General features: G+C 37.1%; 1 protein-coding gene across 2 annotated transcripts in view; it reads right to left on the reverse strand.

Moving 5' to 3' along the window:
- Nucleotides 1-25390, reverse strand: part of GAS7 (growth arrest specific 7) — a 311630-nt gene that overhangs the window by 36063 nt on the left and 250177 nt on the right. For both annotated transcript variants that reach the window (XM_044001028.1, XM_044001029.1), the window contains exons 5-6: nucleotides 17983-18036; nucleotides 4450-4539 (exon numbers count right to left, since the gene is read on the reverse strand). In XM_044001028.1, the coding sequence (XP_043856963.1) occupies nucleotides 4450-4539; nucleotides 17983-18036 (144 nt within the window). The remainder of the gene's footprint in view (nucleotides 1-4449; nucleotides 4540-17982; nucleotides 18037-25390) is intronic.

The raw sequence follows: 25390 nt of genomic DNA on the forward strand, positions 1-25390 counted from the left end.
GGGAGGGGAGGGAGGGAGAAAAATCTGAAATTGTAAAGCTTGTATAAACAAAGGTTGAGAACTATCTTTACATGTAATGGGAAAAAAATACTTTATTAATTAAAAAAAAAAGAAAAAGGGGTAAAGACAAAAAAAAGTTTATGTTATCTAATCTCAACTGAGTCTTTATGGATACAAAATATTCCCTCCTAATAAACTTATTACTCTCCCCACAGTGACTGTTCCAAACTTTCATCTCTCCCCAAGCCTCCCAATAACATTCTTTTCCCCATTATTCTTAGCTAAGGACCTTGCCTCATACTTAACTAGAAAAATGAAGAACTCCCCCTTCTGACTATAAATAAAAAGATAAAAAGAATTTGCTAGGGTACTTTTTCTCAATAGTTGAGAATAATTTGTTTAATGTAGGTATTAATTGTTCTTTAAAAGTTTGATAAAATTCTCTTACAAATCTATCAAAATGAGGAATTCGTTTTTGGCACTTCCTTTACAGAAGATTCTACTTCTTTTATGAAACTGGGTAATTTACTATCTACCAGAATATCAAATAGAGATATTAAGTTATATCTATTTGATGTTTTGTTAGTTTGGATATTTTATATTTTTGATGGTAATCCTCTGTTTCTTTTGTGATCTCTTTTGTTGACATATAACTATGAATAATAAGATCTGATAATTATTTTTATTCTGGTTTTGTTGTGATTTCAGCTTTTTAATTTGTTGAATGAACAATTTTTTTTCTTTCTTAATCAAGTTGGTTAAAATTTTCCCAATCTTTTTAGAGAACCAGTTTTTAGTATAATTTGGTTTCCAACTGATTCTTCCTATAATTTTCAAGATTTTTTCTTTTGGGCTTATTGAATTAATTTATTAAAATGCACACACAATTAATTCTTTCTTTTGTCAATATATTACTAAATATAAAAAAATTATTAAGCATTTAGTACATGTCAGGCTCTGTGTTTTTAATATCATGTATAATTTTAGGGACATTTTTTGCTTTTAGGACTGAATTAACTTTATCCCCAAAATTTTGTCATGCTATCTCATCATCATCATTGTCTTTCACATAATTATTATTTGTTTCTATGATTTTTGTTTGTTTGACTTACTCATTATTTAGGATTTCATCATTAAGCCTCCATTTAGGTTTGTGTCTTTTGTTAGTATCCTCTGAATTGATTACTATTATTATTTTGTTATGGTCTATAAAGAATGTGGGTTAGTATTTTTGTCTTTTTACATTTATCTGCAATTTCTCTGTAGCCTAATATGTGGTCAATTTCTGTAAAAGAGCAATATGGTACTAAGAAATATGTGTACTATTAAGGAGTCCCATTCAGTAAAGCAACTTTTTTCTAATTTTACATTTTTCCTTTTATTATCTTTGTCATATTAGTCTAATTTTGAGAGAACATTAAAATTTCTTACTGCTGTATTATGTCTTTTTTAATTCCATATTTTTCTCATGAATTTATATGCAATATTTAAATTGTTTTTTTTCTTGTTGCTTGTAATATTTTCTCCTTAACCAGGAGTTTTAAACTTCGCTATTGTTTCCTATAAGTTTTCTTCCTGGTATCTCTTTCAGGTGGTGAATAGTAGATTCCCCCTCATTTCTTACTTTACCTTCTCATTCTAGAGCTTCAGGGCAATTTTCCTTAATAATTTCTTGTAATATTGTATCAAGTTTCTTTTTTTTTATCATAACTTTCAGGTAGTCCAACAAGTCTTATGTTGTCTCTCCTCAATCTGTTCTATGGATCAGTTGTTTTTTGTTTTGTTTTGTTTTTTAATGAGATGTTTCAGATTCTCTTCTTTTTTCTTTCCTTGGTTTCATTATTTTTTGGTGCCATTCAATTCTACTTGCCCAATTCTAGTTTTTGAGGAGTTATTTTCTTCCTCAAGAGTTTGGACCTTTTCCCCAATTGGTTATCTTTCTTTTCCTAATTTTCTTGGATTGCTTTTGCTTTTATTCCCCCCCCCAACTTTCCCTCAATTTTCTCTCTTATTTGATTTTTGAAGTCTTTTTTAAGTTCTTCCAAGAACTCTTTTTGGGTTTGGGGTAGTAGTGGCTTCTTTTTTTACCTCACTATCTTCCTCTGAATATGAACCCTGCTCTTCTTTATACCATAGTAGCTATCTATGGTTTGTTTCTTTTTCCTTTCCTTATTCACTTTTATTTTGTTTTATTTTAAATAGTTTATTATTGTAATCAGGTTTCAATCCACCTATACTATGTTAAATGAACAAATAGCAGGCCCTAGGGGCAGCTCCATAGGTGAGCAGACTAGGTGTCAAGAACTTTTACCTCATGAATTTTCACATCATAAACTTTCATCTAACAAACAGTGTGGGGATCAGATGGCTGAATGGGGGAAGATTTCATGAGATAATTGCTCCCTTTTACCTTTTCTTCCTCAAGTACACCCCTTCTCTCCTGGTTCCAGATAGCAGGGCTGGTGGTACTGACCAGACATGATCCTAGGGTGTGGCTATGGGAGAAAAGGAATGAGCACACACCTGGCGAGTATGCTATCAGTACTGCAAGGATCAAGAACACTTTTAGGACAGCTTAACTAAGGCCCTAACTGTGGTTTAGGAGAGGAGAGGAGTCCTTGAGGTTGGGCCCCCAGACAAAAAAGAAACCAAAAACACAATAAATGTCTTTGACCTGCTTTGAACTCAACTATTCCTGATTCCAGGTCCAATGCTCTACTCCCACTGTGCTGATTTCAGATACAAAAGGCAAGGTGAGAACTTGAAGTGGCAGATATTAGATCTCCCTAGAGCTGCAGGAATGCCAGAAAGCATCCCTTTACTATGTCCTCTGATTCCCAGTGCCTGTCCCAGCAGTAATAATAGTAAAAAAAATCATGATTACATCATTAGATTCAGAAAAAGCTTTTGATAAAGTACAACACTCATTTCTATTAAAAACACTTGAAAGTCTAGGTATAAATGGATTTTTCCTTAAATTGATAAAAAACATTTATATAAAAATTTATATTTTTATAAATTTTATATATATTTATATAAAAAGCAAGCATTATCTCTCTCTCTCTCTCTCTCTTTCTCTCTCTCTCTCTCTCTTTCTCTCTCTTGGTGAGGCAGTTGGGGTTAAATGACTTGCCCAGGGTCAAACAGTAAGTGTCAAGTGGCGGAGGCCAGGTTTGAACTCAGGTCCTCCTGAGTCTATGGCCGGTACTCTATCCACTGTGCCACCTAGCTGCCCCTAGCAAGCATTATTTGTAATGGGAATAAACTAGATGCCTTCCCATTAAAGTCAGGTGTGAAACAAGGACACCCACTATCACCAATATTACTCAATATTTTATTGGAAATCCTAGCAATAACAATAAGAAAAGAAAAAGAAATAGAAGGAATGAGAATAGGCAATGAGGTAATAAAACTAAATGTGTCTGAAGTGTCATAGATAAATATAATTCTAGTGCAATATGACTTTTGGATATAGGAAAGTAGAGGAGTGAGATGCCAACCATGGTTGTCTTCTTGACCAAAGGTGGAAATTACATTACATATTATATAGCTAAATATATACTTGCAATTAAACCAACCCAGGCCTCTGTTGTTCAGTTTACACTCCTACACTAAATAAAAAGTATAGACAAAAACATTTCTTGGGTGAGAGCAATAACAATGAAGAAGGGGACATAATAGAACTGAGCCCTGAAGAAAACTTCCCTGAGGAAAGTGGAAGTAAGAAGGTAGAACATTCTAGGTGCAGAGGATAGCCTGTACAAAAACACAGGGAATGGTCAGCTCCAGGTATCCTTTACAGTCTAGCCCAGGCACATTCTTGTCATTGATTTCGCTGTTGAGTCCTCAGCATCACCAGTTCACCAGAAACCATGCCCAGGGAGACTTAATTCACTCAATTTTGGAACTACCATTCTGGGACCCCCTGTCCTAAATGGTGGTGAGTTTGTGAGTATAAACTCACATTTCTAGTCTGTTCTAGTCATTCTTTGTTTGTTAACTTGATTTCTATTCCCCCTACCTTCTGCTATCTACCTTGTTGATACAACTTCCCTTCTTTCCCAGCTTAAGAGTGATTCCTCAGCAAACTGTAATCAAATCAATATTTCCACACCTACTAGAAAGGCTATGTACCAATTATCTTCCTCAACTCTACCTCTGAGAACAGTAATCTAATCAATATTACTATTCCTAGAAAGGACAAGTCCATCAATTCCTCCATGACTCCAATTACCATTCCCTCTTACTTTCTACTCAAAAAGCCATATTTGTATGGTATTCCTCAATTAAAATATAAGCTCTTTGAGGGCAAGAAATATTTTCTTGCTTATATTTGTAAACCCAGCAGCACAGTACAGAGTAAGCAATTAATAAATATTTTTTTCATTAATTAATTAATTCATTCTCTCAGAGATAGGCTTTGGACAGAGTGAAGTTTGGGTCACTTACCCAGAAGTAATCACAGTAGCTCCATTCAGTGGGCTTCAACAGCTGCTGTTCTGGCATTGTATCAGGATGTGGGAAAGTCACACAGTTTATCTGAAAAGGAAAAAGAAGCAACAGCTTTACCAAAAAGTTAGGAAAGTGGAGAAGAGACACAAACACAGAACTTGAGAGGCTGAACAGTCTTTGTAAGGTGATGATGTTGACTCTACCCATAAGACTGGCAAAGATGATAAAGGAGAAAGTCAATATTGAAGGGATTGTGGAGAGATAGGCATACACTTACACAGTGTTGGTGGAGTCAAGAATTTGTCCAGCCATTCTGGAAAGCAAATGAAATTTTGCTTAAAAAGTAGCTAAAATGTTTATACTTTTGATAGAAAGATCACACTTGGAGGCATATATCCCATGAAGAATTAAAAGAGAAAAGTCCCATATTCACCAAAATAGTATTTCCTTATAGTTGCAAAGAAAAAGAAACCAAATAGATGTTGAAGAAAAGTCTGACAAATTTTGGCATATGAATGTAATGCTATAAGAAACAATATGAAGACTATTGAAAAGCATGGAAAGAAGGGAAAAGAATAAGTATTTTTATAGTGCCTACTATATGCTAGGCACCGTGCTACAGACTTTATACATATCTCATTTGATACAACTTTGTGAGGGAAGTGCTATAATCCCCATCTTGCAGTTGAGAAAACTGAGGCACAGAGATGTTAAAATGACTTGCCCAGGGTTGCATAGCTAGTGTCTATGGCCAGATTTGATAGTAATAACTAAGATTTATATAGTGCTTACTCTGTGTCAAGCACTATACTTAGTGCTTTACAATTATCTCATTTGATCCTCACAAAAAGTCTGGGAAATAGATGCCATTATGATTCCCAATTTACAGTTGAAAAAACTGAGGCAGACAGAGGTTAAAGGACTTTCCCAAAGTCAAACATCTCCTACCTGCCTGGGGCCAAATTTAAATTCAGATCTTCTTGTCCCCAGGCACAGTGCCACCTAGTGGCCTCAAGACAACATGATGATTCAGAATGAAGTTATCAAAACCAGGTAAATGATATAAATATATAAACATGTGTGTGTGTGTAGAGATAGATAGATAATGTATGTATACATGCATATATATACACACACATATATATACTATATGTACATACATACATGTGTAGAGAGAAAGAGAGAGAATAATAATGTAAAAGGAAAGAACAAGAAGAACAAATTGCAGTACAGGAAATGACTATAGTAATTTAGTACATGATAAACCCCAAAATCCAAGCATTTGGAACCAAAAATCATCATCTAACAAAAACTGCTAGGAAAACCGGAAGACAGAAACTAGGTATAGACCAATATCTCACACCATATACTAAAAGAGGTCAAAATGGGTACATGATTTACACATAAAGGGTGATACCATAAACAAATTAAGAGAGCATGGAATAGTTTATCTATCATATTTGTAGACAGAGGAAGAATTTAGGACCAAAGAAGATACTGAGAGCAATCCAAAATGTAAAATAGATTATTTGGATTAAAATTTAAAAGCTTTCATACAAACAAAACTAATGTAACCAATATCATAAGGAAAGAGAGAACTGAGAAAGAATTTTTGGAACAAGCTATCTCTGATAATGGCCTCATTTCTCAACTATAAATGTATAAAAATACATTCCCCAATTAATAAATGGTCAAAGGATATGAATAGGCAGTTTTCAGACAATGAAATCAAAGCTATCTATAATCATATGAAAAAAATGCTTTAAATCACTATTGATAAGAGAAATGCAAATTAAAACAACTCTGAGGTATCACCTCATACTTCTCAGAGTGGCAAATATAACAAAAAAGGAAAATATTGGATGTTGGAGGGGATATGGGAAAACTGGAACCTTAATCTACTGTTGGTAGAGTTGTGAACAGATCCAGCCATTCTGTAGAACACTTTGGAACTATGCCCAAAGGGTTATAAAACTGTGTACATGCTTGGATCCAGCAATACCATTGCTAGGATTATATCCCAAAGATACCCCCAAAAGAGAAAAAAGACTTATTTGTACAAAAATATTTATAGCAGCTCTTTTTGTGGTAGCTAAGAATTAGAAATCAAAGGAATGTCCATTAATTGGGGAATGGCTAAACAAGCTGTGTTATATGATTATGAAGGAATATTATTGTGCTATAAGAAATGACTATCTTGTCATTTCTTAATTTCTTCATTTCAGAAAGGCCTGGAAAAATTTATATGAACTGATGTATAGTGATGTGAGAAGAGCCAGGAGAATGTTGTTTGCAATGACAGCAATATTGTTTGAGGAAGAACTCTGAATGACTTAACTATTCTCAGCAATACAATGATCCAAGACAATCCCAAAGGACTAATGATAAAGAGCACTACCCACCTCCAAAGAAAGAACTGATTGCTTGATCACAGACTGAAGCATGTTATTTTTCACTTTCTTTCAGTTTTTCCCTTTTAGTCAAGTTTTCTTATACAAAATGACTAATATAGTAATGTTTCACATAATTGCACCTGTATAAAACATATCTAATTGCTTACTACCTCAGGGCATGGGGAGGGAAGGGAGGGAAGAAGGGATAGAATTTGGAATTCAAGACTTTTAATAAAAATGTTTATTATTTTTTTTAAAAGAAAATCAAAAGTTATAATCAATCAACAATGGAGACAAGCTTTGGGGCCTCAGGGACACCAAGCAAGATAAGTCTGAGGGGAAGCAAAATTCAGGTTCCTAGATGATAAGGGACAAAATTCTAGGTATGGATGACAGGATCTGGGTACACTTTAGAACTGTTATTTAGTCAGTCAATTAGCATTTATTAATTTTCTAACTGTGAGAAGTACGTCTAACAATCTGTGGCCAGGGAAGGAAATTCATTGCTCCATTATTCAAATTTGACTATTTTTGGAATAGAATCAGTAGGTCCATTCCAACTGATTATACGACATGAAGAATGGGAATAGATACACCCTTGATATTTGGAAGCACCATGAATTTTGCTAAGGATTCTCCCCATGCCCATGAGGAATAGGCAAATGTTGCACTTCACTGAATATCCAAAGAAGACAGGTATACCAAAGTTTCAGATACCTTGGCTCAATAGCAAAGCCATACTCAAATGCCCTGCATTGCTTCTTCTTTTGAAGCCTTTATTTAATTGCTTTCTTCACTGTCCCACCTAACTTCCAAGTGAGTTCAAATTATTCCAGAATGATCTTCATGCTTCCCCTTTTTGAGATCTCTCAAAGCACTTCGTATTTTTCCAAAACACATCATATAAAACAATTATTTGTACATTTGTCTTACCATCTCTACTTCAGTTCCTTAAGTGTTAGGACCACATCATATTTACAGTGCTTTACATATAGTATGGCTAATAAATACTTTAACAATTGAACTGAATTCCTTTATTCCTTTTTTAGGAAGTAGTCAGGGATCTTGGAATGGAAAGAATAATAATTTATTAAGCACCTATTATGTACCAGGCATTGTCTTACAAATATTACCTCATTTGATTTGATTTTTTTTTATGAGGCAATTGGGGTTAAGTAACTTGCCCAGGGTCACACAGCTAGTAAGTGTTAAGTGTCTGAGGCCATATTTGAACTCAGGTCCTCCTGACTCCAGGGCCAGTGTTCTATCCACTGTGCCACCTAGCTGCCCCCTACCTCATTTGATTTTATAACAACTCTGGAAGTATTGTTATTATCCTCATTTTACATTTGAGGAAACTGAGGCACTTATCCAAGGCCTTGAAAGAAGTCAGAGATACAAGGAGGCAGAAATCAGGAGGGAGAAAATTCCAGACATGGGGGATAGCAAGTGAAAATGCCTAGAGTCAGAAGATAGTGTGTCTTATTTAAGAAAAAGCAAAGAGGTCAGTGTCACCAGATGATGGAGTAGGTTGGGGGAGGGGATGTGTACAAGAAGATTAGAAAGGTGTGGAAGGGGGACAGATTGTAAAGGGATCTGAATGCCAAACAGAGGATTTTATGTTTGATCCTGGTGATGACTGAATAGGGAGAGAAAGGTATTTACATATATCTAAGCTGTATATGGTACCATTAAAAAAAAAGACCATGTATTGGGACATAGAATCATTACCAAAAAAATGTAGAAAAGCAGAAATAATAAACATCATTTCCCAATAAAGAATTATATTCAATAAATGGATTAAAATATTTGGAGATGAACAATTCTAAAGAACTAGTGAGTCAAAGAACAAATTATAGAAATAATAAAATATTTCATAAAAGAAAATGACAGTAATGAGACAATAAACTAAAACTTATGGGATTCTATCTAAAGCAGTTCTTAGGGGGAAATGTTATTATCTCCAAACACTTTCATCAACACAAGACAGATATGCAGATGAATAGGATATGGTTTATGGCTTTTTGCATATGTAATCTCTAATAGCAGTGGTTATCAGAACTTGCCTTGGAGAATGGGGAATCCAGGATAACCAGAGATCATGGGACCCCTGAGAATGGAATATGAGGAGGGGAACTTGGGTTGGAGATGGTGGGGCCTGGACCAGGTGGGACATATGAAAAGAAGTTTATGGGTTAGGGGTATCACTGTCCCATAACTCCAGGGTCCAACAGAAACCTCTGCTATAGCCTGAGGCCACCAGAGATTGAGTCCCAGCAAGCTTTCCAAATATTCAGTTCTCTGAATAATAATAATTAATAATAATATAAAGAGCTTCATGGGAAATCTAGGTGGCACAGTGGATTAGAGTTCTGGGCCTAGAGTCAGAAAGACTCATCAGTCAAGCCTCTATGAATTGGAAGAAATCCATCTAAGTCACCATCACTCATTTTTGGGGTAGGAATTGGAAGGGATAGGAAAAGGAGGACAGCTGAACACACGGGACCAAGGCAAAAGGTCACAGGAAGAATGAACAGTCATGGTTGATGGTTCCCTGTTGAGAAGACCTGAGGGGACACTTTATTTAGCTGAAGATGACACTGAGGACAGGTTCTGTTTTCCAATGATGTGGGTTGTGGTGGAGAAACCTGTCAAACCTCATGATTGATACACGCTTCTAGTGATCATGGGAAACCCAAGGATATTACCAAAATAAACCTTGGATAGGGATTACAAAATCCTGATGAAGAAATTGAAGATCTTGGGGGCATGGGTGGGGTTTTCATCATTGCTGATTGTTGAAAGTAGGGGATTAAGGAGGAAAAGGCCGATTTTGGAAGTGAGCAATTGGTAAGAGAATGGTATTTGAAAAAAAAATTGGATTTTCATACCATGATCTAGAATATACAAACAATTGGCTCTATGCCATGGATGGAGTATACTTCATGAGAGCCAGTAAATTACACACACACACACACACTCACACACACACACGCACACGCACACGCACACACACACACACATACAAGCCTAGAATTTTGTGAACTGATTAAGAGACATTTAAACTGAAAAATGTGGAAGAAAAAGAAAGCTACACCTGTAGTAAGTACGACATAGGTAGATCAATCAAAGAAAGGTGATTCCCAAGAGCTACAATGCAAGAAAAGAGTCAGCAATAAAATGAACCATATTTGATGTCTATGAATAAAAGGTTGGGAGGAAAAATAAGTCTGGGCTGGAACTTACTAGAGGACCCTCTTTTCCCTTAAAGGTGGAGTGGGCCAGGAACAAATTCAGAACAATTCCATGCTTAGTCTATAATATTTCAAAGAAGTTTTGAATAGAAGATATTATTTTATTTACTTTTTTCATTTAGAACAACCCATTAAATAGGAATTCCCTCTCCAACATCCCTGACAAATGGTAATTCAATTTCTACTTGAATACTTCCAGTGATTAGAAACTCACTAATTTCTGAGGTGTTAGTGAATTCCCAATCTATTTTTGGATAGCCCCTGTTATTAGGAAGTTTGCTCTTACATGATATCCCTTCGAATGTTCAAAGATGGCTATCATAGCTTCTAAGTTTTCCTTCTTTAGGCTAAATAGCCTCAGTTTTTTTCAACTAGTCATTTTAAATGTCAGTTAAATAAATGGCTTTATTGACAGCTAACCCAATAGAAAGAACCAAGGCAAAAGGAAAATTCCAAGAAATATATCAGAATGTTTGAGCAGTCTAACTTCTGACCATGAATTGTCCCACTTCTCACAAAAACTTAGCTATCTAGAGTCTTTGTGAGCCTAGTTATAGGAGTAATCATTAGCAGGGTATTCTCGGAATTTTCCTTTTCAGAGATGCTGCATAATAATAAAGGACTTTCCCAGGGACTCCTTTATAAAAGAGATACCTCCAAAGAAATTCAAGTCTTGGCAGAAAACAGAACCCTAGCTTAAGGGGAAAGGAAGTCACTGGGTTACTAGGTTGCTTTAGTATCAGGGTTGTGAAGCATAATCCTGGAAGAGTCAGAGGGGAAAAGTGTAACTATGCCTAGGGTGATCAATGAGGTTGAAATGAGGACGTCACATATCACCATTTGGGGACAGCTAGGTGGCACAGTGGGTAAAGTACTGGCCCTGGATTAAGGAGGACCTGACTTCAAATCCCACCCTCAGACACTTGTCACTAGCTGTGTGACCCTGGGCAAGTCATTTAACCCTCATTGCACCACAAAACCCCCCCCAAAAAAACTCAAAAAACCAAAACCAAAACTAAAACCAAACCAAAACAAAAAAACCCACAACATATCACCATCCAATAAAGTACAAAGTTGAAGAAGAAAAGGGTAATGATATTTCCCTGCTATTTATATATGGAGATTTTCTCACTACCCCACTAACTTTCCTTTTCTGAATTATTCACATCATCTTAGACTGTGTCTCTTTTGCAGGTATAGTTTTCATGTTAAGAGTTCCCTATTGCCTAAACAAATGAAGTTCTCTATTTCTTGACAAAATCAATTCATTTAAGATCTGGAAGAGACCTTATTGTTTATCTACCATCAGAATGAATTCCAAGCACCACTTGAAGACTTCCAATGAGGAGGAAACCACTAACTCCTGAGGGAGCTCACATGGCTAGAACACAGTTCAATTATACCTGTGCCTCAGAGTCCCTTTCTTCCTTTAAGACATAGCTCAAACACCATCTTTTTGCATGAAGCCTTTCCTGATCCCACCCAGCTGCTGGTTCCATTCCTCAAAAATGACATTGTATTTAACTTTGTATATATTGGCATTTATGCCCATTTTGTTTATGTTGTGTTATTGTTGAGTAGTTTTTCAGTTGTGTCCAACTTTTTGTGACCCCATTAGGGTTTTCTAGGCAGAGATGTAGGAGTGGTTTGCAATTTCTTTCTCCAGCTCATTTTTCAGATGAAGAAATGGAGACAAATAGGGTTAAGTGACTTGCTTAGGATTAACCACTTACTAAGTGTTGGAGGCCAGATTTGAACTCAGGAAGAGGAGTCTTCTGACTCTAGGCCCAGTACTCTATCCACTGTGCCACCTAGCTGCTGCTTATGATATACATGTATTTAACTCCCTCACTAGAACTTAAGCTCCTTGTGAAGGGGGATTGTTTCAGTGCTATGTGCCTGGCACATAGTAGATACTGAATCAATCCCTGACTAATTGAGGGTCCATTCCACTTTTGGAAAGCTTTCATTTTTCTTTTTTGTAACTTACATCCACCCACCATCCAGGCCCCTCATATTAGGGGCAAAATAGATCAAATCTGTCTTTTTCCACTTGATAGCCCTTCAAATACTTAAAGAAAGTTACCATGTTTTCACTGATTCTTCTCTTCTCCATATCCTTTATATGATATGGATATTATATGATTTTCTATGGATCAAGGCCCTTGATCACCCTGGCTTTCCTCCTCTGTATCTACTCGAATTTATCAATGTGCATCACGTGCTATAAAGCCTATAACTGAACTCAATCTTGCAGATGTGGTCTGACATGATGAGGGTGCTCATCACCACGTCATTCCTGGAAAATATGCCTCATTTTAAATTGTGCTGGCTTTTTTTGGCTGTCATAGTCAGACTGTTGATGCATATTAAGCTTGTAGTTCATAAAAACCCCATCCTTTTTTTCAGATAAACAACATTCAGATAAATGCTTCCTCTCACTCATCACGTATTATAACATCATTTAAAAAAAACTCTTTGAGAGACTTCACATTCATCCTTATTAGATGGGAGATTTGGCCTGATATTTTATGCTGATAAGATCTTTTTGGAAGAATATAATTTATTAGGACTTAATTATAGCTCCCTTGGACTTTTAGCCTTTCTTCATTCTTACTCCTGGAGTCCTGGGCTCTGATAAGTGAGCTTTCACCTAAGTCCTGCCAGAGATGATGAACTAAAAATGAAGAATGATACATATTTTTTGGACACAGTCAATGTGAGACTTTGTTGGGCTCAACTATGCTCATTTGTTATAAGGGTTTTGGAAGGTAGCCAAGTGGTATGATTGACATAGTGCAGAATCTGGAGTCAGGAAGACCTGCATTAAAATCCTGCCTCAGGTATTTAATAGCTGTGTGACTTTGGGCAGGTCATTTAACCTCTTTAAGCCTTGTTTTCTTAATCTGTAAAAGGGGGATAATATATAAAGATCAAATGAAACAACATAAAACACTTTTAAAGCCTTAAAATCCCATATAAATGCTATAATAAATAAGCTTTCTTCCTTTTTCTTTCTTTTTTTTTTGAGGGGGTGGGGGGGTTAAGAAAGTTCCGAGGAAATAAATGCTTATAAAAGTTAAGTAATAAATTAATTTTTTAATGTGAGTTTTTATTGCACACCACTCTCTGGCTAATTCCAAGCCACTTGGATGCTCCTCTGTCTCAAATTCTTCCACCTTTGTCCAACACCAGCACCTGCCACAATTTTCCAACACTACTTCCATTACAGGTGTTGTCATCCCCCATTCTAATTTAAGATACTTGAGGAGCTCACTTGTGTTTGCATTGCTATTGCTTAGTAGAGTGCCTGGCACAGTTGTAGGCCCTTAATAAATGCTTATTCATTCATTTATTCATTCAATTCTACTTCTAAAATGACTATTCTTTCTTGTCACCAGAAAAGCTAAAAAATCCTTGCAGAACATTTCCCTGCCCCCAGCCTAGTATTCTGCAGCAGATTTCAACACAGCAACTGTGCTTCACAAAAAGCTCTCCCACTGCCATCCCCAGTGCTCAGAAGCAGCCAGGAGTCAGAGGGAGTTCCCTCTGGTAGTTATTCCCCTAAGAGCAATGACTCTCAAACGAGAAAGGATTTGAAGGATAATCAATGATCACGACCAACTGCAAATCACTAGCAGGTTGCATTACTGACCTACTTTCAGAGTATGTGAATATAGATTTTTGAGATTACTGAGGCTTACATCTATGGTCTGATTTGACAAAACAACCCATCCCTATTTGGGGAGACCAGATGGAAATATGACTATGGAATGGGTGTATGCTGAGAAAAGGGAGTGGGGAGGATGCTTCAAAGACCCCTAAGAGGTACTTGAGCTTACCAGCTGAAGTCTGCTCTGTTCGATGGTTACTTGCCCCAATTTACTTCTTACTCTGTTTCTTTTAGCCAAAAGGTACAATGTTACCAATGGCCACCTTATTCCCTCTTCAAAAGAAAAGTGACTAAATAAATATAGTCATGGTACAGTAGAAATGGCAACTGGATTGGGAGTTAGAGAACCTTGGTTCAACTCAACTCTGTTGCTTACTATTCAGGTAAATTTGGGTGTGTCACTCTGTGGTCCTCAGTTTCTTCATTTATTCGGGGATAGGGTTAGATAATATTTAAAGTCCCCACTAGCTATGAAAATGCTACAAATCCTATGATCCTTTAAAATTTGGCCAAGGGAAGGAATGCATTACATAGTCCCATTTCACCTGAGCTATTTTTTTACACAGAACAAGAACTAACTGAAGACATGAGGGCAGTGAATGCCACTGGGGACCTTGAACAGACCATCCATATTTTTAGGCCCAGCTAGGACCAAAGCTCAAAAATAAAATTCTCCATGGAAATTTTTATTGCCACTCAAAACTCTCAATGGAGAGAATGTGGCCTTGTTTTATAATAGTGAAAATGAAAGACTAGAAAGATGCTTCTTGTTTATTATTCCTTTAATCATCTGGACACAGGTAGAACTAATTTAAATCATGTTTGCTTGTTATCGGTACCAGCCAATCTCATGGGCTCATTCTACTAGCACAAAACTGATGGAAAAGGAATGACAACAGAAATCAAGAGAATTCCTTGGCTGCAGATCACCTTTCTTGTTATTCCCCAATTCCTGCTATGTATAACATGAGCTTTACATAAAGACTCAAGACACACTTTGAAACTTCTTCAGGCCTAAGCCAGGAAGTATACAGGGAACCATGATGCATAAGGTGATTGGAAATTCCACTCTTGCTATTGGTGATATATCTGCTATATACCTGGTACCCAGATGCATTATTATCTAGATACACTACATAGGTCTTAGCCTTTGGTTGGCAAGACTTGGTTACTTGGGCTCTTAACCCTTTGTTCTTTGAGCTTTAGGTGGCTAGACAGCTACTTATTCACTTTCCAAAGACAGTTGTACAAGGGCTATATCTGATGAACAACCAATAGTTGGACATTTAAGACCTCCTGGTTTGGGGCAGTTTTTCTTTTTTTCTTTTTTCCCTTAGTGATTCTATTGCCTTCTATCCTGGAGAGGGAAATGAATTGTCATCAAGGACTGATGATAGAAAGTCTAGTATAACCTTTATAGCAAAGATAAAGGGAGCAGCTAGGTGGCGTAGTGGCTAGAACACTGGTCCTGGAGTCAAGAGTACCTGAGTTCAAATCCGGCCTCAGACACTTAACACTTACTAGCTGTGTGACCCTGGGCAAGTCACTTAACCCCAATTGCCTCACAAAAAAAAAAAAAAAGATAAAGCAACCAGAGTAGTGGTAGGCCAAATAGACCAAGATAATTTCTTGGCCGTGTCTTGGCTTAATTTTAGTTCCCTCCCCCTCCAAAAAAAAAATTCCCTGAAGTCTACTACCATTCAGGGAAGTCATCCCTAGGCTCAAATACCTTTGCTATTTCTCTATTGGCCTCAATCATTTGCTCCAATTAGTGTTTATTAAGCACCATCCTAGGCCCTGGGGATAGGCACAAAGACAAAAACTAAATAGTACTCGACCTCAAAACCTTAAATTCTTTTACACAAAAAAGTATATATGCATATACTAAATACAATGTTTATTGGGGGGAGAGAGGGTAAAGCATTAATTGGAAGAATCAAGAAAGTCTTTGAGTTCCAAGAGTCTGAAGCAAGGAAAAGAGCATTTCAGACCTGAGGGCCAAGTGATACAAAGGTATGGAGGTAGGACATGGGATGTTATGAGAATAGCAAACAGGACAATTTGGTTGGAACATAGAGTGCAGAAGGGGAAGTAATGTATAATCAGGCTGGAAAGATAAGTTGGAGACATTGTGAAGGGTTCTAAATGCCAAACACAGGAGTGTTTATTTTATACTAGAGGCAATAATAAGTCATTGAATGAAGCTCCTTGAGAAGGGAAGTGACACAGTCAGCCCTTTGTTTTAAGAACATCAATCTGAGGAGTAGAGGCTGGGATCCAACTGATCTCCCAACAGTCCCCTCTAAACAACTTTAAAATAACTTAAAAGAAAGAGGGAAAAAAGTTTGCCAAAAGTAATCAACACAGTGGCCGTGTTTGGCATCCATAAAACCTCTTCAATGAAGGGAAGAAGAAGCATATTCTCAATCTTCTTGCTTAAAGACTTTTTGCCCTCTGCCATTTACATGAGCTGCTTCCCAGCCAGAGAGGATAGTATAGGGAATATTCCATGTCTTGGGGGTGATGATTCAGAGATAAACTAAGGGAGGCAGTCAATAGTGTTCTCTAGCTTTCCATTATAGGCATTTTTCTTTTCACTTTTCTTCCTTTCTCTTTATTATTTTAGTCCTTTTCTTCGTAATTGTTATTTTAAAGTAGGGAAAACTTTGGACTGGTAATCAGAAGATGTGAATTTGAGTCCTGTCTCTGACAATTACCATCTATATGTCCAGTGGTAATTGATTTAACCTCTTTCAGTTTATTTTTTCATTTGTAAATTGAAGATAATGACTTTAATACCAGTCCCACAGAGTTCTCATGAGGAAAGTATTTTTGTAAACTTTAAAGTGCTATGGAAATATCAGTTAACTCTTTCTGTTTTGTTTCTTTTGACAGGCATATATTGAAAGCCTACTTACTATGTGCTAGGAGGTCCTATGCTAGGTAGGAGGTCACGGTTGAAGGTAGGGAAAGAGAAATGCAGAGGATGAATAAGACACAAAACCCGACCTTGTAGGAGTTTGTCTTAGGCCTGACAGCTACTCATTTGGTTATCGCTGGTCCTTGTGGGGTGTACTTATGGTTTAACTTTGCTGCTGACCTCAGTTCCACAATATTCTCTAAGGAAATGAACAAACTAAGCCTCATGGACCTACTGATATGCAATTACTTTGAAACTGTCAGCAAATGTCAAGGGAAGTTGGACAACATAGAAGGGATCCCCTCATATTAATGAAGGAAGCCCTTTGGGATCATTCAGATGCTCAGCTCTTTTTTTTTTTGGCAGGGCAATGAGGGTTAAGTGACTTGCCCAGGGTCACACAGCTACCAAGTTGTCAAGTGTGTGATACCGGATTTGAACTCAGGTCTTCTTGACTCCAGGGCCGGTGCTCTATCCACTGCGCCGCCTAGCTGCCCCTGTTCAGCTCTATTTTAATAGGTTCTAAGGGAATTATGACAATGCCATTTTATAGAAGGTTTCTATTTAATCCCCAGGGTCCATTTGCTCATTTCAGAGAATTAAAGAGACCACAGATTTACAATCACCAAACTCACTCACAATTGGACAGCAGCAGAATTCTTTCGCCCAATTTGAAAATTCATTATCATCCTACCCCCATATTGTAAATAGGTATTAGGAGTTCCCAGAGAGTTGGAATCCAAGTATAGAAATTCATTCTCTGACTACTTCAAACAATCTTAAGGAGATCAAGCCTTGTTTGTTTTCTGTCATTGAGGAATATGTCCATAAAGACAGCATCAACTCTGTTGGACAGAAGTTACATGACCCTACTGTCAGCTTTTATCATTTTGCTTCTGGCTCCTAGGAATTCTATTCTTAGGAAGAATTTTCTTGTTTTCCCTGAAGTTATCCTGCACAAAAGCAACTGTGCTGCTCCTGTAATTTAAACGTCATTTCAATTAGGCACATGGCACATTCCACCCCCTTCCTTTAATCTTTTCATGCCTTTTGAACAAGTCCCTTCCTGGTGCCTACCTTTTAAAATGGCTTCTTTAAAATTACAACCACGGTTCAGGTATGGCAGAAACAAAAATTGAAATGTTGAAAGGAAAAGATAAAGGGAAAAAAAAAACTTTGGCTAAATCTGTGTCTTGGAACTTCCCTGTTCTCTAGCTGAGTACTGCCTACATTACCATAGAGACCCCTCTGCTCACACCATTGATACTGACCAAGGCAGTTGGTACTTACTGTGATGGTGCTCTCCTTGCTCTGTTTCTTGCCTGGAGACGGAGACCCTGGGTTCTGGCAAGAAAGGAAAGAAGCATCATCAAAACTGCTCTCCATATTTGGCATTTTTTGCATCTTGATTTTCAGAGGAGGAACAAATGCCTAAGCCTAGTGCCAAGGAAGCCCAATATATTCAGTTTAACTCCTAAGTCACCATGCCCAGGACAGTGGAAGACAGCACCATGCAGCTCCCATCTGAGCTCACTGAAGCAGAGATAGAGTGCTACTTATTAAAGCAATTCACTCAAACCAGGTCCCTACCTACTCTTAGAATCAGATTGCGATTTGGGGAGTTAACCCCTCAGCTACCCTCAACTACTCTGTTATTGTCTCTGCTGCATAATACCAATAGAATTCACTGAGGGCTAAAGCATCCTTTGCACTGAGAATTTAGTAAATGGTTTCTTATTTTGAAATATCCAAGTTTGGGGATCTGGAAAAATACTATGAACAATATAATTCAGAATTCAGATTTCTTTGCTGTCTCTCTCTGAATTCAAGTGAACCACAAGTTATTTTCAGTTTAATCTGTTTTCAGTTTTCTTTCTTTTCCGAGGCAGGGAGCCATAGTCTCAGTCACTCTGAGTCCACACATTTCCTAGGTAATTCCTAAGGTCCTTGTATTTTAAAGCTTGGATAAGAAAGAATGATCAAATCAAAGTAAAATTTTCTGGTAGCACAGACCATGGAGGATGGACAGGGTCAGAAACTCAGTCTTGGGACCTTTTTAACCAATCAGTGTGTAAGTGATTGAACATAAAGATTGTTCTCAGATCAGGAATTTTAACAACCATTTCCTGTATTGAACATTTTGGGATTAAGAATGAGATAAAACATTGGACAACACTGCACATTTGTCTAATGGCTTACATTTTCTACTTTCTTTTTTCTTTTATTGGGTAGTGCAGAGGTGGCTAGGAGAAGGTTGCAGGTATTTTACAGACAAACTAGGAGGCAACAAGTATTTTATAGTGTACATTGTACCATGTAAAAGTCATGACATTCAAGGTGCAATGAGAACAAATAAATAAATAATAGCATATAGATTTGTGTATATGTGTATATAAATACAAACACATATAACACACAGATTCATTTATAGTACTTTAAGGTTTGCAAAGCTCTTTCCATATATTATTTCATTGATCCTCACAAACACTCTGGGAGGTAGGTGCTATTATTATCCCCATTTTACAAATGAGGAAACTGAGGCTGACAGCATAATGGACCAAGGTCATACCACTAGCAAGATTAGACCTCAGTCTAACACTATATCAGCTATGACACGATTCCCCAATATGAAACAGTTTCTTCTTTCAAGGAGTTTATATTCTACTTGTGGGATATATGTACATGAATAATTAAATTTAAGGTAGTTTGAAGATTGCTAACAACTAGGTGAACCAGGAATGGCTGTCAATATGAGGTGGCACCTGAGTTTAGCCTTGAGGTAAACTTATTTCAGGCATGAGGGACAGTCTATGAAGTAGAACAAAGATAGGAGATAGAATACTGAGTGTGAGGATCAGCTGGCAGGCCAATTTGATTATAATGTGAAATCATTCTGGAAAGGTAGATGCTAGCTAGACTATGGAGGACTTTAAATGTACCAAAGAGAGGAGTTTACATTCAATCTTAGAGGCAAAAGGTACCCACTGAAGAGTTCTGAGCAGAGCAGTGGCCTGACAAGTTCCATATCGTAGAAAGATCAATTTAACAGTGTTTGAGGACTGGCTATTTCAATAATCCATGGGAAACATAAAGAACTCCTGAACTAGGGGAATAGCCTTATAAAATGGGAAAAAGGGGACAGATTCAAAAGATAGGTAGAGGATGGATAAGGTTTGGCACCTGATTGGATATGATTGGGAAGGTGAGAGAGAGGGAAGAGGCTAGACTGAGTCAAGACACTGAAGTTATGAATCTGAGAGACTAGAAATAGCCTCATCAGAAGTTGCAAAATTTGAAAGAGGAACATGTATGGGGAAAAATAACTGAGTTCCATTTTGGGCATGCTGATTTTGAGATACTGATAGAACATCCAAGTATTGTGTCTTTCATGCAGCTGGTGTATAGGATTAGCATTCAGAAGAGAGGTTAGGGCTGGATAGATAAACCATTGGATAGATAAATCATTTGCTTAGAGATAAAAACTGGGTGAATGGAAGTCGATGAGATCACTTAGAAAAAGAGTCCACAATAGGAAGAGAAAATGGCCTTGGAGAACACTCATACTTAGAGGATAAGAGATGGATGACGATCCAGCAAAGAAGACTGACAAGAAGCATTCAAATAGATAAGAGGAAACATAGGAGACATGTATCATGGAAGCCAAGGGAGGAGAGAATATTCAGGAATAAAGAGGATAATCGATAATACCACAGCCACAGAGAGATAAAGTAACATAGGGCATGAGAAAAGGTCATTGGGTTTTTCAACAGCTTCGGTTGAGCGATGGAGTCAGAAGGTTGCAAGGAGTTAAGAAGGTAATTGGATAGCTGCTACCTCACCAAGTTATTGAGAGGCTTAAATGAGATAATGTATGCAAAACAATCTGCAAAATTTAAAGCACTACATCAGATATGCACACATATGTATATATTTAAAGAAATGAGTGGGAGGTAAAAAATGAAGGCAACTAATGCTGATAACTCTTTCTAGGAGTTAGGCTATGAAAAAGATAAGAGATATAGGATAAAGAAAATAGTTTGGAATTTAGGATTGTGGGGGAAATGTTACTAAACTTCACACTCTTTGAACCAATCAATACCCAAGGAGTTCAGTGACATAAAGGTTAAAATTATAGGAATATTTACAGCAGCTCTTTTGGTGGTATGAAAATATTGGAAACAAAGTGAGTACTCACCTGTTGAACAATGGCTAAGCAATATATGATACATAAATTTAATAAGATGTTTCAGTGAAAAAGTATTGAATATGAAATGTGAGAAGAAATGTGAGAAGGCTTCTAGGAACAAATGTAGAACAAATTGAGAAGAACCAAGAGAAAAATATGTACAATTACTATAATAATGTAAAAGAAAACAAAGAAGGTCATCCAAATCATTAATTGCAAAGTTCAATGACAGTCATTTGAATATAATATCTGAAGACAGTTCATCATGTCTTCCCTTAGTCTTCTCTTCCTCAGGAGAAACATCACTAGTTCCTTAAAACATGTCACAATTGACAATTTCCAGACTTTCTGCCATCTTAATCACTGCACACTGACAGTCCTCTAGCTTGCTAATGTTTTTCTTAAAATCTAGAAATGATCACTATACTCCAGACCAAATTTAAATAGAGTTTAAAGGTTTGCAAAACACTTTCCTCAAAATAACTCTTTAAAGGAAGTATTAACACGGGTATTATTATCTCCATTTTAGAGATGAAAAAACTAAGATACAGAGAGGCATACAAATTCTCAAGTAAAATATTTTGGACTTGGTACTGAAATCTTATTCTTCAGGTCCTGAATACTATGACCTTTCTACTCTGCCAGATTAGTTTGACTGAAGCAAAATGTAGTGAGGTTATCACTTCCTGTAATCTAGACACCAAAACTGGAGGGACTATGGGAGTAGAATACTGCAGACAATGTCAGATGGTTAATATGGTAGTTAGTTATGCTAAACTGCTCATTCTTGCTTGCTTGTTTTTTTAAAAATTCATTATGTAAGGTACTGTCCTTTTAAAAAAAAAGTAGTCTAGGGGCAGCTAGGTGGCGCAGTGGATAGAGAACCAGCCCTGGATTCAGGAGGACCTGAGTTCAAATCTGACCTCACACACTTAAATACTTCCTAGCTGCGTGACCCTGGGCAAGTCACTTAACCCCAATTGTCCCACCAAAAAAAAAATTGTCTAGTGCTGAAAAGAGCATGAAAATACTTTCGGGTAAAAAAAATATGGATATATCAAGTGGTAAATGATATAAGATATTGTCTCTGATAAATGAAGATGTTGATGCCTAAAAATAGCATGAAAAGAAATTTGGTTTAAAACTACTGCAAATCTATGTATGAAGAAACATAGTTTTCAGATGGGATTTGAGCAATTTTGGATAGAAAATGAACTGTGATATAAACATAACAACTCAAATCTCCTTGTGATGAATGTAGGATCATGCCTCATTTGTACAGAACAATTTAGATAGTTTACAGAGGACAGATAAATTATTTATATTTATTAAAAATAGGAAAAATGTGAGTATGAAGAAACAGTTTCAAAGACACAAAATGAGATGGAAGATCATATTAAGAACTTGGAACTGCAGGGCATTGTGATCCCTTAGCTAATCTGTTTTTAAAACTTAAGAGAGTAAACCTTAAAAAGTGAGAACTTGGGGCAGCTAGGTGGTGCAGTGGATAAAGCACTGGTCCTAGTATTCAGGAGGACCTGAGTTCAAATCCAACCCTAAACACTTGACACTAGTTGTGTGACCCTGGGCAAGTCACTTAACCCTCATTGCCCTGCCAAAAAAAAAGAAAAAGGAAAAAAGAAAAGAAAAAGAAAGAAAGAAAGAAAGAAAGAAAGAAAGAAAGAAAGAAAGAAAGAAAGAAAGAAAGAAAGAAAGAAAAACAGAACTTATATAATTATTTGGAGACTCAGTTATGATTGTCAATTTTTCAGGGGAGATTTGGTGAGTTGATACCTTCTAAGTGAAAGGTGCAGCACTAAATTCCAGGAGTCTCTAACTTAAAGTGCTGAAAAGTACTAGGGATATGTCTAGAGTTTGAGGCTGATATAGTATAGAAATTGAATAATATTTCATAAGACTCATCAGGGGGGTGAAAGATATTTTTTATCAGATCTGCTTGAAAAGACAAACTACAAGGTCAGTCAGGTAACAGATATCTTTAGCCATATAATTTCTGATTGGTTGGACATGGACTCAAACCCATTGAACCAGAGCCACAGTTCCAGATAATTCCTCTTCTAGCTCCTAGAGCTAGAGAGAGGTGAAGCCTCTCAGAAGTACCTGTTACTCTTTGCTGTGCCCCTCTGGTTTGAGGAAAAAAAAAGAAAGGGTAAAGGAGAGATGCTCAGCTTCAACTGGACAATACAGAATTTTAGTAAGAAAAAAATTGGCTAGGTTTGCCTGACTCAGAGTCAATTTGAGATATTTTATTCTGAGTTATTTTTTGCTACAATTTGTTTGGACAAGTAAGTGAATAGCTACTGAGGGTGGTCCATAGTGCCCTTGGAAAGCCACATAGATGAGTTCTGAAGTGCTATGGCTTAAAATGAATTGTTAGCCAAATTAATAGAACAACATTTCCTCAACTTCCTTTAAGGGTGATTATAAGTTGAAAGAGACTGTAATCCTATGATGGGCTAGGAACAAAAAAAGAGGAGGGATTCTGCTTAGTGAAGATCAGAAAGGAAGCAGTTAACATAGAAGTGGGTTCATGTGGCAGAAATATTCTTGAATGAACCAATGACATCAAGGTTGCATCTCAGAGTTGTGAACTGCCTTGCATACATGATTGATTCCCCACCAAGTTGCTAATAATGTGTGCCTACTCTCTCTTACTGATACTGAATGAATTTGTTGGGAGAGTGTGACCCAGGTCTGTGTAACATTTAATTATTCACAAATTTTCTTTAATATAAAAGTATTTGTGATGCTATTATCATTTCTTTTGCCTTATTGCTAGATAAGGGATTATGTTTAACATTTAAGTGTCAACATCATGAGTAGTTGGGTTGTTTAAAGGGAAGGACATCAGTTGGGGTTCAAGAGCTAAAGTAGTGAGGAACAAGATTATGTTATGCCATGATAGGTTTACCCTTATGGCCCTGAGTGAATGAATATAACTATGTGCTGTTGGTGCTCCTTCTCTGGGAACCTAGACCTGTTAGTTTGAGGGTATATCAGAGTGAGCAAGCCAGTACAGAGAGTGTGTATGGTTTCAGTGACTATATTAATGACAAAGAATGGCTTGCTAAGCAGGGGGAGGGACATATTTAGACACAAAGGTTCAAAAATAAAATAGGCCAATAAATTTTAAGAAGACTTAGCAGCTTTTCAGTATGTTCTTTTGTAAGCAGGAATGTGACAAAGAGGGTAACATGGGGCAGCACAGTCTTAGAGATGGCTTCCCAAACTTTGCCAGTCCATACATTATTTGCTTATTGCTTATAACCCTAACTTGCATTCTCCCCATCAGATTCCTCCACTTCCACATGAATCTCCTAATACACTCAAGTCCATCCAAAATTCCTATGAAAAAAATTAACTTTCCATCTGTCCCCCATCCCACAAGTTCAGTGCCTTATACCACCTCTTTCTCCCTTGAATTCTTTTTTTTGGGGGGGGGAACGAGGGTTAAGTGACTTGCCCAGGGTCACACAGCTAGTTAAATGTCATGTGTCTGAGGCAGAATTTGAACTCAGGTCCTCCTGAATCCAGGGCCAGTGCTTTATCCACTGAGTCACCTAGCTGCCTCCCACCCCTTGCATTCTTTAAACTGCATTTCCTGGTCTCAGTTCAATATTCTGGCAGTTTTGTCCAGATCACAATATACATGTTTCTACATTGTTCAGCTTTCTCCTCTCAAGTAATTATAGTCCTAGCCTCTCATCTTCTTTTACTTGATATCTTCTTCACCACACCCTATAAACCTTCTATTTCATATATAAATAAGCCTCCTCCTATATTTATCTAGCATGATTTTTTTTCGGGTGGGGGTGGGGGGGAGGGAAGCTGGGAAGTGCAAGGTAGGAAGGGGAAGGGAATACTGAATTGGGAGTCAGAAGATCTGGGTTTGAATCTAAGCCCTTCTAATTACTGCCTATCTAGCTATTAGTAAGCCAAGACTTATTCTCTCTATGAACCTCTATTTCTCCATCTATAAAATGAAAGGCTTGGACTAATTAAACTCTAATGTGCCTTCCATATTTAAATCTATGATCCTATTATCTTTCTCCTCGTCATTTTCTCTTCGGGTCCTGGAGGAAGATGGCTTTTTGCTCAGTTACCAAATGGGAAAATACAAGCCAATTATAAAACTGTAGCCATAGGAGAGAATTAGCAAACTTTCTGCATTAGCAGCTTTGTTGTTCAGTCATTTCAATCATGTAGGACTCTTCACGGCTCCATTTGGGGTTTTCTTGGCAAAGATGTTAGAATAATTTGTGATTTCCTTCATTTTACAGATGAAGAAACTAAGGCAAAGAGGGTTAAGTGACTTGCCCAGTGTCAGCAAACTAGTAAGTGGCTGAAGTCATATTTGAACTCAGGTCTTCCTAACTCTAGGCCCTGTATTCTATCCACTATGTTACCTGTCGCACTGATCTCCTATTACTTTTTCCTGATGTAGAATATCCTTTCGGGGGTATGTGTGTAAAGTGGGAGGGGAATTAGGAT

Source organism: Dromiciops gliroides, chromosome 4 (assembly GCF_019393635.1).
Source record: "Dromiciops gliroides isolate mDroGli1 chromosome 4, mDroGli1.pri, whole genome shotgun sequence".
In the NCBI taxonomy this organism is placed as follows: Eukaryota; Metazoa; Chordata; class Mammalia; order Microbiotheria; family Microbiotheriidae; genus Dromiciops; species Dromiciops gliroides.